The following is a 12,702-nucleotide window of genomic DNA, read 5'->3' on the forward strand; positions in this document are numbered from 1 at the left end:
ACCCGCCCGCGTAGAAGAAGAAGAAGCGCGCGTTTCATTTCCTTTGTGTGTTGACATCTGTAAAGACCACAAAATGGCTCCTACTAAGCGACAGGTATCCGGTTCATGAAAAGACGCAATCTCTCCATCCGCACACGGATTACTATTTCACAGCAACTGATATTCCTGTGAACCGCACTGTGGATACAACGGGAGCACGTACGGTGAATATTCGCACCACAGGGAATGAGAAGTCATCCTTCACTGTGGTTCTAGCTTGCCATGCTAATGGCCAGAAACTTCCACCCATGGTGATATTCAAAAGGAAGACCTTGCCAAAAGAGACCTTTCCAGCCGGCGTCATCATAAAAGCTAACTCGAAGGGATGGATGAAGAAAAGATGAGCGAGTGGTTAAGGTAAGTTTAAGTTTACGCGAAGAGGCCGGGTGGCTTTTTTCACGCAGCTCTGTCCATGTTGATATACGTATGTTTGTGATTGCACATTTGCGTACATTTTGGGAGTGAACAGAGTTGTTAGAACGCTGGTTTTTAATATATTATTAAAGTTTGACTGACCTATCTGACTGTTTTTTTGACATTCCTTTAGCGCAGTTAGATGCGGCTTACAACACTGGGCGGCTTATAGGTGGACAAAGTTTTGAAATATGCCGTTCATTGAAGGCGCGGCTTATAACCCAGGGCGCCTTATGGTGCGGAAAATACGGTATATGGAACATTTCTCCGACTTACTAGGACGTGTTTTATGCCACTTCTTTTTCTGTCTCATTTTGTCCACCAAACTTTTAACGTTGTGCGTGAATGCACAAAGGTGAGTTTTGTTGATGTTATTGACTTGTGTGGAGTGCTAATCGGACATATTTGGTCACTGCATGACTGCGAGCTAATCGATGCTAACATGCTATTTAGGCTAGCTATATGTACATATTGCATCATTATGCCTCATTTGTAGCTATATTTGAGCTCATTTAGTTTCCTTTAAGTCCTCTTAATTCCATGACACACTATCTGTATGTAATATGGGTTTTACTTTTTTGCGGCTCCAGACAGATTTGTTTTTGTATTTTTGGTCCAATATGGCTTTTTCAACATTTTGGGTTGCCGACCCCTGGTCTAGACCTATAGTGATGCATGCTTGGTTATGCTTTAAAGTCATATCCAACAATTGCAACAACGACTTTTTACTGTCAACTGAGTTTTGTTTTTTAATGTTTTCTGCTGGTGGTGTGCCTCCGCATTTTTACACCGCAAAAAATGTGCCTTAGCTCAAAAAAGGTTGAAAAACACATATAGTGTATGACAATAGACACACAACATGGTCCACAAACTCGGTGCCTCTTGCGACAAAAGCACTTCATTTTGCATAAGGATTAAACATCCATCCATCCATCCATCCATTTTCTACCGCTTGTCCCTTGTAGACATTTAACCAGTGACGTGCGGTGAGGTTGATGGCTGGTGAGGCACTGACTTCATCACAGTCAGATTTTCAAACATATGAACCCTAAAGAGTATCTTATTCACCATTTGATTGGCAGCAGTTAGCGGGTTATGTTTAAAAGCTCATACCAGCATTCTTCCCTGCTTGGCACTCAGCATCAAGGCTTGGAATTGGGGGTTAAATCACCAAAAATTATTCCCGGGCGCGGCGCCGCTGCTGCCCACTGCTCCCCTCACCTCCCAGGGGGTGATCAAGGGGATGGGTCAAATGCAGAGGACAAATTTCACCACACCTAGTGTGTGTGTGACAATCATTGCTACTTTAACTTAACTTTAACTTTATACAAACTGTAGCACACAAAAAAGCACATTTAATAAAAAAAACTTTATTATGTTCTTACCTTTACTTATAAATTAAGTCCATGCGCCGCAACTAAAGCCCTCACTTCAACTTTCCACGTGCAAGATTGAATCTATTTAAAAAAGTGTAACCGAGGGTTTATAAATGTCGCCTATACTGTATGAAACTACAAAATAACAAACACGGAGGCTCCAGTTTACACGAGGACCACTTTATTTACCTTCTTTCAAAAACCTCCGTGTCACCACTTCCGCTCTTAGCGCCTTCAAGATAAGAGCTCAAGGCATATACTGTATAACAGCGCATAACAGGAACTTAACATCACAAAGAGGAAAGCCCATGAAAATAGGTTACAAAAGTTATTTAATAAGAAGCCAAAAAGTGCAAAAACAATAATGTTCGTGTTGGAGGAGTTGTGAATGACTGCAGGGCCACAACATTAGGTACACCTGCAGACTGCAGGTGTACCTAATGTTGTGGCCTTGTGCCTCTTGCGACAAAGGCACTTTATTTTGCATAAGGATTAAACATCCATCCATCCATCCATTTTCTACCGCTTGTCCCTTGTAGACATTTAAATGTAGTGATTTACTAGCTAGCAACAAACTGGTACGGCGTGGCGCAGTGGAAGAATGGCCGTGCGCAACCCGAGGGTCCCTGGTTCAATCCCCACCTAGTACCAACCTCGTCATGTCCGTTGTGTCCTGAGCAAGACACTTCACCCTTGCTCCTGATGGGTGCTGGTTAGCGCCTTGCATGGCAGCTCCCTCCATCAGTGTGTGAATGTGTGTGTGAATGGGTAAATGTGGAAGTAGTGTCAAAGCGCTTTGAGTACCTTGAAGGTAGAAAAGCGCTATACAAGTACAACCCATTTATCATTTATTTATACTGTATAACCGCGCATAACAGGAACTTAACATCACAAAGAGGAAAGCCCATGAAAATACGTTACAAAAGTTATTTGATAAGAAGCCAAAAAGTGCAAAAAACAATAATGTTCGTGTTGGAGGAGTTGTGAATGACTGCAGGGCCACAACATTAGGTACACCTGCAGACTGCAGGTGTACCTAATGTTGTGGCCTTGTGCCTCTTGCGACAAAAGCACTTTATTTTGCATAAGGATTAAACATCCATCCATCCATCCATTTCCTACCGCTTGTCCCTTGTAGACATTTAATTGTAGTGATTTACTAGCTAGCAACAAACTGGTTTTCATTGAGGGCCACATAGCAGTTGTGGCTGCCATCAGAGGGCCACTTGTAACAGAAAATAATATATATGTTTGCCTATGCATTTAATTATTTTATATATATATATATATATATATATATATATATATATATATATATATATATATATATATATATATATATGTCTATCTGTGTTGGCCCTGCGATGAAGTGGCGACTTGTCCAGGGTGTACACCGCCTTCCGCCCGATTGTAGCTGAGATAGGCTCCAGCGCCCCCCGCGACCCCAAAGGGAATAAGCGGTAGAAAATGGATGGATGGATATATATATATACGTATATATATATATATATATATATATATATATATGTATATGTATATATGTATATATGTATATATATATATATATATATATATATATATATATATATATATATATATGTATATGTGTATATATATATATATATATATATGTGTATATATATATATATATATATATGTGTATATATATATATATATATATATATATATATATATATATATATATATATATATATATATATATATATATATATATATATATATATATACACACCGTATTTTTCGGAGTATAAGTCGCACCGGAGTATAAGTCGCACCTGCCGAAAATGCATAATAAAGAAGGAAAAAAACATATATAAATCGCACTATCAAACTATGAAAAAAACTGCGACTTATAGTCCGAAAAATACGGTATATATATATATATATATATATATATATACACACCGTATTTTTCGGAGTATAAGTCGCACCGGACTATAAGTCGCACCTGCCGAAAATGCACAATAAAGAAGGAAAAAAACATATATAAATCGCACTATCAAACTATGAAAAAAACTGCGACTTATAGTCCGAAAAATACGGTATATATATATATATATATATATATATATACACACCGTATTTTTCGGAGTATAAGTCGCACCGGAGTATAAGTCGCACCTGCCGAAAATGCATAATAAAGAAGGAAAAAAACATATATAAGTCACACTATCAAACTATGAAAAAAACTGCGACTTATAGTCCGAAAAATACGGTATATATATATATATATATATATATATATATATATATATATATATATATATATATATATATATATGATGTGTGTCATCAGAAGTTGTATTTTTTCCTTTTACAACATATTACAATAAATAGAAAAACAGTACAACTGTTTTTTTGTTATTCTGGCAAAAGAGTTGCTATTTTTTTACTGTAAAAAAAATAAAATAAAAAAAGTACTGTTTTTCTATTGACTGTAATAATACGTAAAAACAACAACCGTAGATTTTAAGGGGAAAAAAAAAACTGGCAGCTAAGTCAAAAGAATTTGACCCTAAAAACCAGTGGTAGAGTTTTTGCAATTTACAGTAATATGCTGAAAAAAACACTGTAAATGTTACTGTAAATCTATTGATCTATTTAATCTAATCTATGAATAACTTGCTTTGAAATCTTAAGTCAAGCAGATATTTAAGTAGTTATTTTATTTTAGACAAAAAATGTGGACTCGTCAGACCACAGAACACTTTTCCACTTTGCATGAGTCCATCTTAGATGATCTCGGGGCCCAGAGAAGCCGGCGGCGTTTCTGGGTGTTGTTGATAAATGGCTGTCGCTTTGCATAGTAGAGTTTTAACTTGCACTTACAGACCAACTGTAGTTACTGACAGTGGTTTTCTGAAGTGTTCCTGAGCCCATGTGGTGATATCCTTTACACACTGATGTGGCTTTTTGACGCAGTACCTCCTTAGGGATCGAAGGTCCGTAATATCATCGCTTACGTGCAGTGATTTCTCCAGATTCTCTGACACTTTTGATGATATTACGGAGCGTAGATGGTGAAATCCCTAAATTCCTTGCAATAGCTGGTTGAGAAATGTTGTTCTTAAACTGTTCAACAATTTGCTCACGCATTTGTTGACAAAGTGGTGACCCTCGCCCCATCCTTGTTTGTGAATGACTGAGCATTTCATGGCAGCTGTTTTTTATACCCAATCATGGCACCCACCTGTTCCCAATTAGCCTGTTCACTTGTGGGATGTTCCAAAATAAGTGTTTGATGAGCATTCCTCAACTTTCTCAGTCTTTTTTGCCACTTGTGCCAGCTTTTTTGAAACACATTGCAAATGAGCTAATATTTGCAAAAAATAACAATGTTTTCCAGTGTGAACATGAAATATCTTGTCTTTGCAGTCTATTCAATTGAGTATAAGTTGAAAAGGATTTGCAAATCATTGTATTCTCTTTTTATTTACCATTTACACAACGTGACAACTTCACTGCTTTTGGGTTTTGTAATATTTGTTGCAATATTCGATACTTTTACAAGTTTAAAAGGTATGCAATTTCATGCCGTACCTGTGATGAGGTGGCGACTTGTCCAGGGTGTACCCCCGCCTTCCGCCCCCAAAAAGGGACAAGCAGTAGAAAATGGATAGATGGATGGACATACAGGTAAAAGCCAGTAAATTAGAATATTTTGAAAAACTTGATTTATTTCAGTAATTGCATTCAAAAGGTGTAACTTGTACATTATATTTATTCATTGCACACAGACTGATGCATTCAAATGTTTATTTCATTTAATTTTGATGATTTGAAGTGGCAACAAATGAAAATCCAAAATTCCGTGTGTCACAAAATTAGAATATTGTGTAAGGGTTAAATTTTGAAGACACCTGGTGCCACAAACTAATCAGCTGATTAACTCAAAACACCTGCAAAGGGCTTTAAATGGTCTCTCAGTCCAGTTCTGAAGCCTACACAAACATGGGGAAGACTTCAGATTTGACAGCTGTCCAAAAGGCAACCATCGACACATTGCACAAGGAGGGAAAGACACAAAAGGTTATTGCTGAAGAGGCTGGCTGTTCTCAGAGCTCTGTGTCCAAACACATTAATGGAGAGGCAAAGGGAAGGAAAAACTGTGGTCAGAAAAAGTCTACAAGCGATAGGGATCACCGCGCCCTGGTCAAGATTGTGAAAAAAAAACCATTCAAAAATGTGGGGGAGATTCAGAAGGAGTGGACAGCTGCTGGAGTCAGTGCTTCAAGATCCACCACCAAGAGACGCTTGAAAGACATGGGTTTCAACTGCCGCATACCTCGTGTCAAGCCACTGTTGACCAAGAAACAGCGCGAAAAGCGTCTCACCTGGGCTAAGGAAAAAAAGAGCTGGACTGCTGCTGAGTGGTCCAAAGTCATGTTTTCTGACGAAAGCAAATTTTGCATTTCCTTTGGAAATCGAGGTCCCAGAGTCTGGAGGAAGACAGGAGAGGCACAGGATCCACGTTGCCTGAAGTCTAGTGTAAAGTTTCCACCATCAGTGATGGTTTGGGGTGCCATGTCATCTGCTGGTGTCGGTCCACTCTGTTTCCTGAGATCCAGGGTCAACGCAGCCGTCTACCAGCAAGTTTTAGAGCACTTCATGCTTCCTGCTGCTGACCTGCTCTATGGAGATGGAGATTTCAAGTTCCAACAGGACTTGGCGCCTGCACACAGCGCAAAATCTACCCGTGCCTGGTTTACGGACCATGGTATTTCTGTTCTAAATTGGCCCGCCAACTCCTCTGACCTTAGCCCCATAGAAAATCTGTGGGGTATTGTGAAAAGGAAGATGCAGAATGCCAGACCCAAAAACGCAGAAGAGTTGAAGGCCACTATCAGAGCAACCTGGGCTCTCATAACACCTGAGCAGTGGCAGAAACTCATCGACTCCATGCCACGCCGCATTAACGCAGTAATTGAGGCAAAAGGAGCTCCAACCAAGTATTGAGTATTGTACATGCTCATATTTTTCATTTTCATACTTTTCAGTTGGCCAACATTTCTAAAAATCCCTTTTTTGTATTAGCCTTAAGTAATATTCTAATTTTGTGACACACGGAATTTTGGATTTTCATTTGTTGCCACTTCAAATCATCAACATTAAATGAAATAAACATTTGAATGCATCAGTCTGTGTGCAATGAATAAATATAATGTACAAGTTACACCTTTTGAATGCAATTACTGAAATAAATCAAGTTTTTCAAAATATTCTAATTTACTGGCTTTTACCTGTATATTGTTTTCTGTCAAAATGGGAAAAAAACACATGTATTATATTAAAGGTATTTTATCAACACATTATTATTCATAGACATTCGTGGGCCATATAAAATGAAGTGGCGTGGGCCTTCTCACACCTTGTGCCCTAACGTTTCACCAGCCTGCTCGTTGTGCTGAAAAATATGAACGCTTTTTTAGCGAGCGTTGGTCCCAGCGGGCGTGTGAAATGTTCTGGTAAACGATAAGAGAAACACGCATGAGTAATGAGCTTGTGCCTGACCGCGTTCATGTGTGCACAGCGGACGAGGATGAAGATAAGGACGACGACTTCCGAGCACCCCTCTACAAGAACGTGGAGGTCAAGGGCATCCAGGTGCGCATGAAGTGGTGCGCCACCTGTCACTTCTACAGGCCGCCCAGGTGCTCGCATTGCAGCGTCTGTGACAACTGTGTGGAGGTGAGTGTGTGACAACTGTGTGCAGGTGAGTGTGTGACAACTGTGTGGAGGTGAGTGTGTGACAACTGTGTGGAGGTGAGTGTGTGACAACTGTGTGCAGGTGAGTGTGTGACAACTGTGTGGAGGTGAGTGTGTGACAACTGTGTGGAGGTGAGTGTGTGACAACTGTGTGGAGGTGAGTGTGTGACAACTGTGTGGAGGTGAGTGTGTGACAACTGTGTGGAGGTGAGTGTGTGACAACTGTGTGGAGGTGAGTGTGTGACAACTGTGTGGAGGTGAGTGTGTGACAACTGTGTGCAGGTGAGTGTGTGACAACTGTGTGCAGGTGAGTGTGTGACAACTGTGTGGAGGTGAGTGTGTGACAACTGTGTGCAGGTGAGTGTCCTGACAGGATGCATGCACACTAGAGATGCGCGGTTTGCGGGCACAACCGCGGAGTCCGCGGATTATCCGTGGATCGGGCGGATGAAATTAAAAAAAATTAGATTTTATCCGCGGGTCGGGTCGGGTCGGGCGGTTGAAATAACAAAAAATTAGATTTTAAATAGATTCAGGCGGGTGGCAGTTAAACCAATTCGGAAATATATATACATAGTTAAATGTTGTTACCCACATACGAAAAACAAGCAGGCACCTGCAGCATATGCCACAACAGAAGAAAAAAAGAAAAAAGAGATGGACACTTTTATGGAGCGGAGAAGGGACGCCTCGCCGGGGTCCGGGACCGAGGCCCCTTCCCCCGAGAGGGCCCCACCGGGAGCCGTAGCTGAGGCGATCCGCGAGAAGGGCCCGACGCACGTCCAGGGTCACCACCGCGCCCACCGCACCGACACCCCGCCTCGTCCGCCTTCGCCGCGGCCGGCGTCACGCGCAGCAGGTAAGCAGCTTACCTGCCCGCCACCCCCGTGGCCGGGGGCTCGTAACAGGGGTCACTCCGCGCGCGCAGCTTACCTGCCCGCCACCCCTGTTGCCGGGGGCGCGTAACAGGGGTCACTCCGCGCGCAGTGCGCTCACGAAAGGGGTGGGGCTCACCCTGGTTGATATAGACAGCAGGACGGTGGCCATGGACGTCGGAACCCGCTAAGGAGTGTGTAACAACCCACCTGCCGAATCAACTAGCCCTGAAAATGGATGGCGCTGGAGCGTCGGGCCCATATACCCGGCCGTCGCCGGCAGCGAGACGCGCTTGGAGGTGCGCTCAGCGCGGCTCCCATATGATTGCGCACTGGTGTGCGTCTGGGCCGTGACAGCGTGGCACGCATTGAATGTCTCTGCTACATTGGATCAGTCTCCTTTCTTTAACAGGCAAAAGCTTTATAACCTCACTAATGCCTTGCATCGTCTATATTATATATATAACAACGGGCGGGTGCGGGCGGATGCGGTTCTGATTAAATGTTAGATCGGGTGGATGGCGGATGGTTGACGACTTTCTGATGCGGTTGCGGATGAAATAATTGCCTATCCGCGCATCTCAAATGTATATATATTTCCGAATTGGTTTAACTGCCACCCGCCTGAATCTATTTAAAATCTAATTTTTTTTTATTTCAACCGCCCGACCCGCGGATAATCCGCGGACTCCGCGGTTGTGTCCGCAAACCGCGCATCTCTAATAAATATATATATATATATATATATATATATATATATATATATATATATATATATATATATATATATATATATATATATATTATATATTTATTTATTTTTTTATTCATTTTTTTTACATACATATATATATAGTGTAGGATATGTATATACATATATAGTAGTGTAGGTATATATATATATATGTATATATATATATATAATGTAGGTATATCAATGCAAAGTGTGAATAAAAACCATTTAGAGCCATGCCAGGTGTTGCTGTGATCATTTTGCATAATAGAGATTACATTGCAAAGATTGAATATTTTCAAATTATTCTTTGGTCAACCTTTTTTTTTTTCACTCGATTGATTAGTTGGATAGCCTGAGAGGAACAATGTTATCATTTAGATAAGCTCATGCAAGGTTTTTATTCCTCCCTGTTCAAAGTCCCAAAGCGTATTAATAAAGTTTGGATTGCATTAGTGACAATATTGTAATAAAATAAATCCATTATGAAGTATGTTGCCTTCAATTGTTGAGATGTGAGCTGACCAACTCAAGCCAAAGACAAGTCTGGCCCACATACGAGTGGACACTGTAGGCATGCATCACTTCATCTGCCTCGCTCTATATCCTCACGTCATGTCACTCCGGAACAATGGAAATACATCACATGACCTTTTTTCCATCGCTCCAAAGTCCAATTGAACTTTGAACCCAATGATCTTGCTAGTAAGTGATTTTTATCCTCAGCACTTTCATTTCCCTGCATAACATCCACACTTTGTGTAGAAATACTCCATTTTATACTGTATGTCATTCTTTTATCGTAGTAATATTTGTATTTTGTTGTATGAATACATAATATTATTTTATATAATATTTATAGTATTGCTGCTTACAAGATTGGATTATACTAACTTTACTAAGTAGGAATCAGACATTATAAATCAAATATGTTCATAACTAGAACATGAAAAACCTGTTTATGACCTTTTTAAATATTTTTTAAACAATATGAGATCCACCTAGACATGAACTAACGACCTTTAGTCACCTTTACACGCTCTTACTATATTATTAAATCTAGTAATGCTGCCTGAGGCTGAGCCAACCAGTGGCCACGATATTGAACGGCACGTTCTGATTGGTTCGGTCTCTTGGCCAATACTACTGCATACCAGCCAACTACTCCGGTTTTCCCGTAATTAGTACGGTTTTCATCAACCTATTCCGGGTTACGGTTGCAGTGATAAAAAATACGGTTTTTCATTCATTAAAAAAATATATTTTTTAAAAGTTTTATTCACGAAAGCGCGTAACAACAATGACAATCGACACTGCTTCCCGTAACTTCCTATCGAGCCATTCCCAATGCCATGCGCGAGGCTATTTATTGCACCGCTGCCAAGCACGAGGCACCTGTTGCCCATTGTTTCCAAACGAGCGAACGATCATGGAATCAGCCGGAGAAAAATCGCATACGAGTCTTAAACCGAAAAGAAAACTGCAGTCATTCCGTGAAGAATATTCAAAAGCCTATCCGGGAATAATTATCCGTTCCAAAAAGGGTGAAAACTACGCGAATTGCACCTTGTGCAGACAAGATTTTACGATCGGACACGGAGGAATTAGCGATGTAAAAGACCACGTTGGGACAAAAAAACACAAGTCTAATGCCGTTGTTGTACCGAAATCTGTTACCCATCGGAATTTGTAACTCCAGGGGGCGATGTTCCCATGACGTTTGTTTGATGGTTAAACGGCAAGCCCAAAGAGGAGGAGAAGAAGAACGCTTGCGTAAATGGCGTAAACTATCCTTAATGCTGAAACGTCAGTTGTCAGAATTTCAGCATTAATAATAACAATGGACTCATACTATAATGAAAGTAAGTCATTGATTTCCAGAATATGTGTAATTTATTAATGCTGAAATTCTGACAACTGACGTTTCAGCATTAAGGATAGTTTACGCCATTTACGCAAGCGTTCTTCTTCTCCTCCTCTTTGGGCTTGCCGTTTAACCATCAAACAAAGGCCATGGGAACATCGCCCCCTGGAGTTACAAATTCCGATGGGTAACAGATTTCGGTACAAGTGGAAAACTTTCAACGTTTTTCGTCGCCCAAACAGATTCTTTGGATGTGATAAATGCCGAAGTTTTATTTACGGAGGCAATAATTGAGCAAACAAAAAGGTAATGACACCAGAGATGGCAAGAATGTGTGGATATCCTGCGACACTCAAAGCAGATGCATTTCCAACGATAAAGTCAAAGAAATCTGCCGCCAGACCCCCATTGAATCTGCCGGAGTGTGTGAGCAATTCAGGGACAAAGGACCTCGGTAGCACGGCAAGCAATGGCGGCAGTTTGTTCCCGCAGACGAGCGAGCTAAACCCCCTATCGACCCTAGCTTCCCTGGCCTGCTGACATCAACTCCAAAACTGGACAGATCAGCTTTCCGGAAAAGAGCGCGGATGAGGGTATGTCTACAGAATATATTAATTGATGAAAATTGGGCTGTCTGCACTCTCAAAGTGCATGTTGTTGCCAAATGTATTTCATATGCTGTAAACCTAGTTCATAGTTGTTAGTTTCCTTTAATGCCAAACAAACACATACCAATCGTTGGTTAGAAGGCGATCGCCGAATTCGTCCTCGCTTTCTCCCGTGTCGCTGGCTGTCGTGTCGTTTTCGTCGGTTTCGCTTGCATACGCATACCTGCCAACTACTCCGGTTTTCCCGTAATTAGTACAATTTTCATCAACCTATTCCGGGTTACGGTTGCAGTGATAAAAAATACGGTTTTTCATTAATTAATTTTATTTTTATTTTTTTAAGTTTTATTCACGAAATCGCGTAACAACAATGACAATCGACACTGCTTCCCGTAATTTCCTATCGAGCCATTTCAAATGCCATGCGCGAGGCTATTTATAGCACCGCTGCCAAGCACGAGGCACCTGTTGCCATTGTTTCCAAACGAGCGAACGATCATGGAATCAGCCGGAGAAAAATCGCAAACGAGTCTTAAACCGAAAAGAAAGCTGCAGTCATTCCGTGAAGAATATTCAAAAGCCTATCCGGGAATAATTATCCGTTCCAAAAAGGGTGAAAACTACGCGAATTGCACCTTGTGCAGACAAGATTTTTCGATCGGACACGGAGGAATTAGCGATGTAAAAGACCACGTTGGGACAAAAAAACACAAGTCTAATGCCGTTGCTAAATTTGGATTTTAGCCACAAAAAGGTAATGACACCAATGTTATCTATTGGAATTGTTTAGTACTGTTATACTGTTAAAAGTGTTTATACTATTTATGCTTTCAAGTCCAAGTTGAAGAAATCTTGTTAAATGTTGACAGCAGAACTGCCAAAATACAGAAGTATGTCCTTAATATTTTTGCAGTGCTATTTCTGTTGAAAAGTTCAAATGATTACATTAGAGATGTGATGTGCCACTTTTCAAGTGTCTGATGGCTTCAATTAATTTTCATTCATTTTTCATATTTTGAATTCTTTTGAAAGGCTTACAAAAAAACTACATTTGAATTGTAATTCC

The 12,702-nt window shown here is 40.7% G+C and overlaps 1 protein-coding gene across 1 annotated transcript in view; it reads left to right on the top strand.

Annotated features, from left to right (window-relative positions):
• The window catches only part of LOC140679235 (palmitoyltransferase ZDHHC8B-like), a 196,926-nt gene that overhangs the window by 147,206 nt on the left and 37,018 nt on the right, over positions 1-12,702 (top strand). Inside the window, exon 3 of the mRNA XM_072914231.1 lies at positions 7,381-7,538. Coding sequence (XP_072770332.1) covers positions 7,381-7,538 — 158 coding nt within the window. The remainder of the gene's footprint in view (positions 1-7,380; positions 7,539-12,702) is intronic.

This window comes from Nerophis lumbriciformis, linkage group LG12, assembly GCF_033978685.3.
Source record: "Nerophis lumbriciformis linkage group LG12, RoL_Nlum_v2.1, whole genome shotgun sequence".
Lineage (NCBI taxonomy): Eukaryota > Metazoa > Chordata > Actinopteri > Syngnathiformes > Syngnathidae > Nerophis > Nerophis lumbriciformis.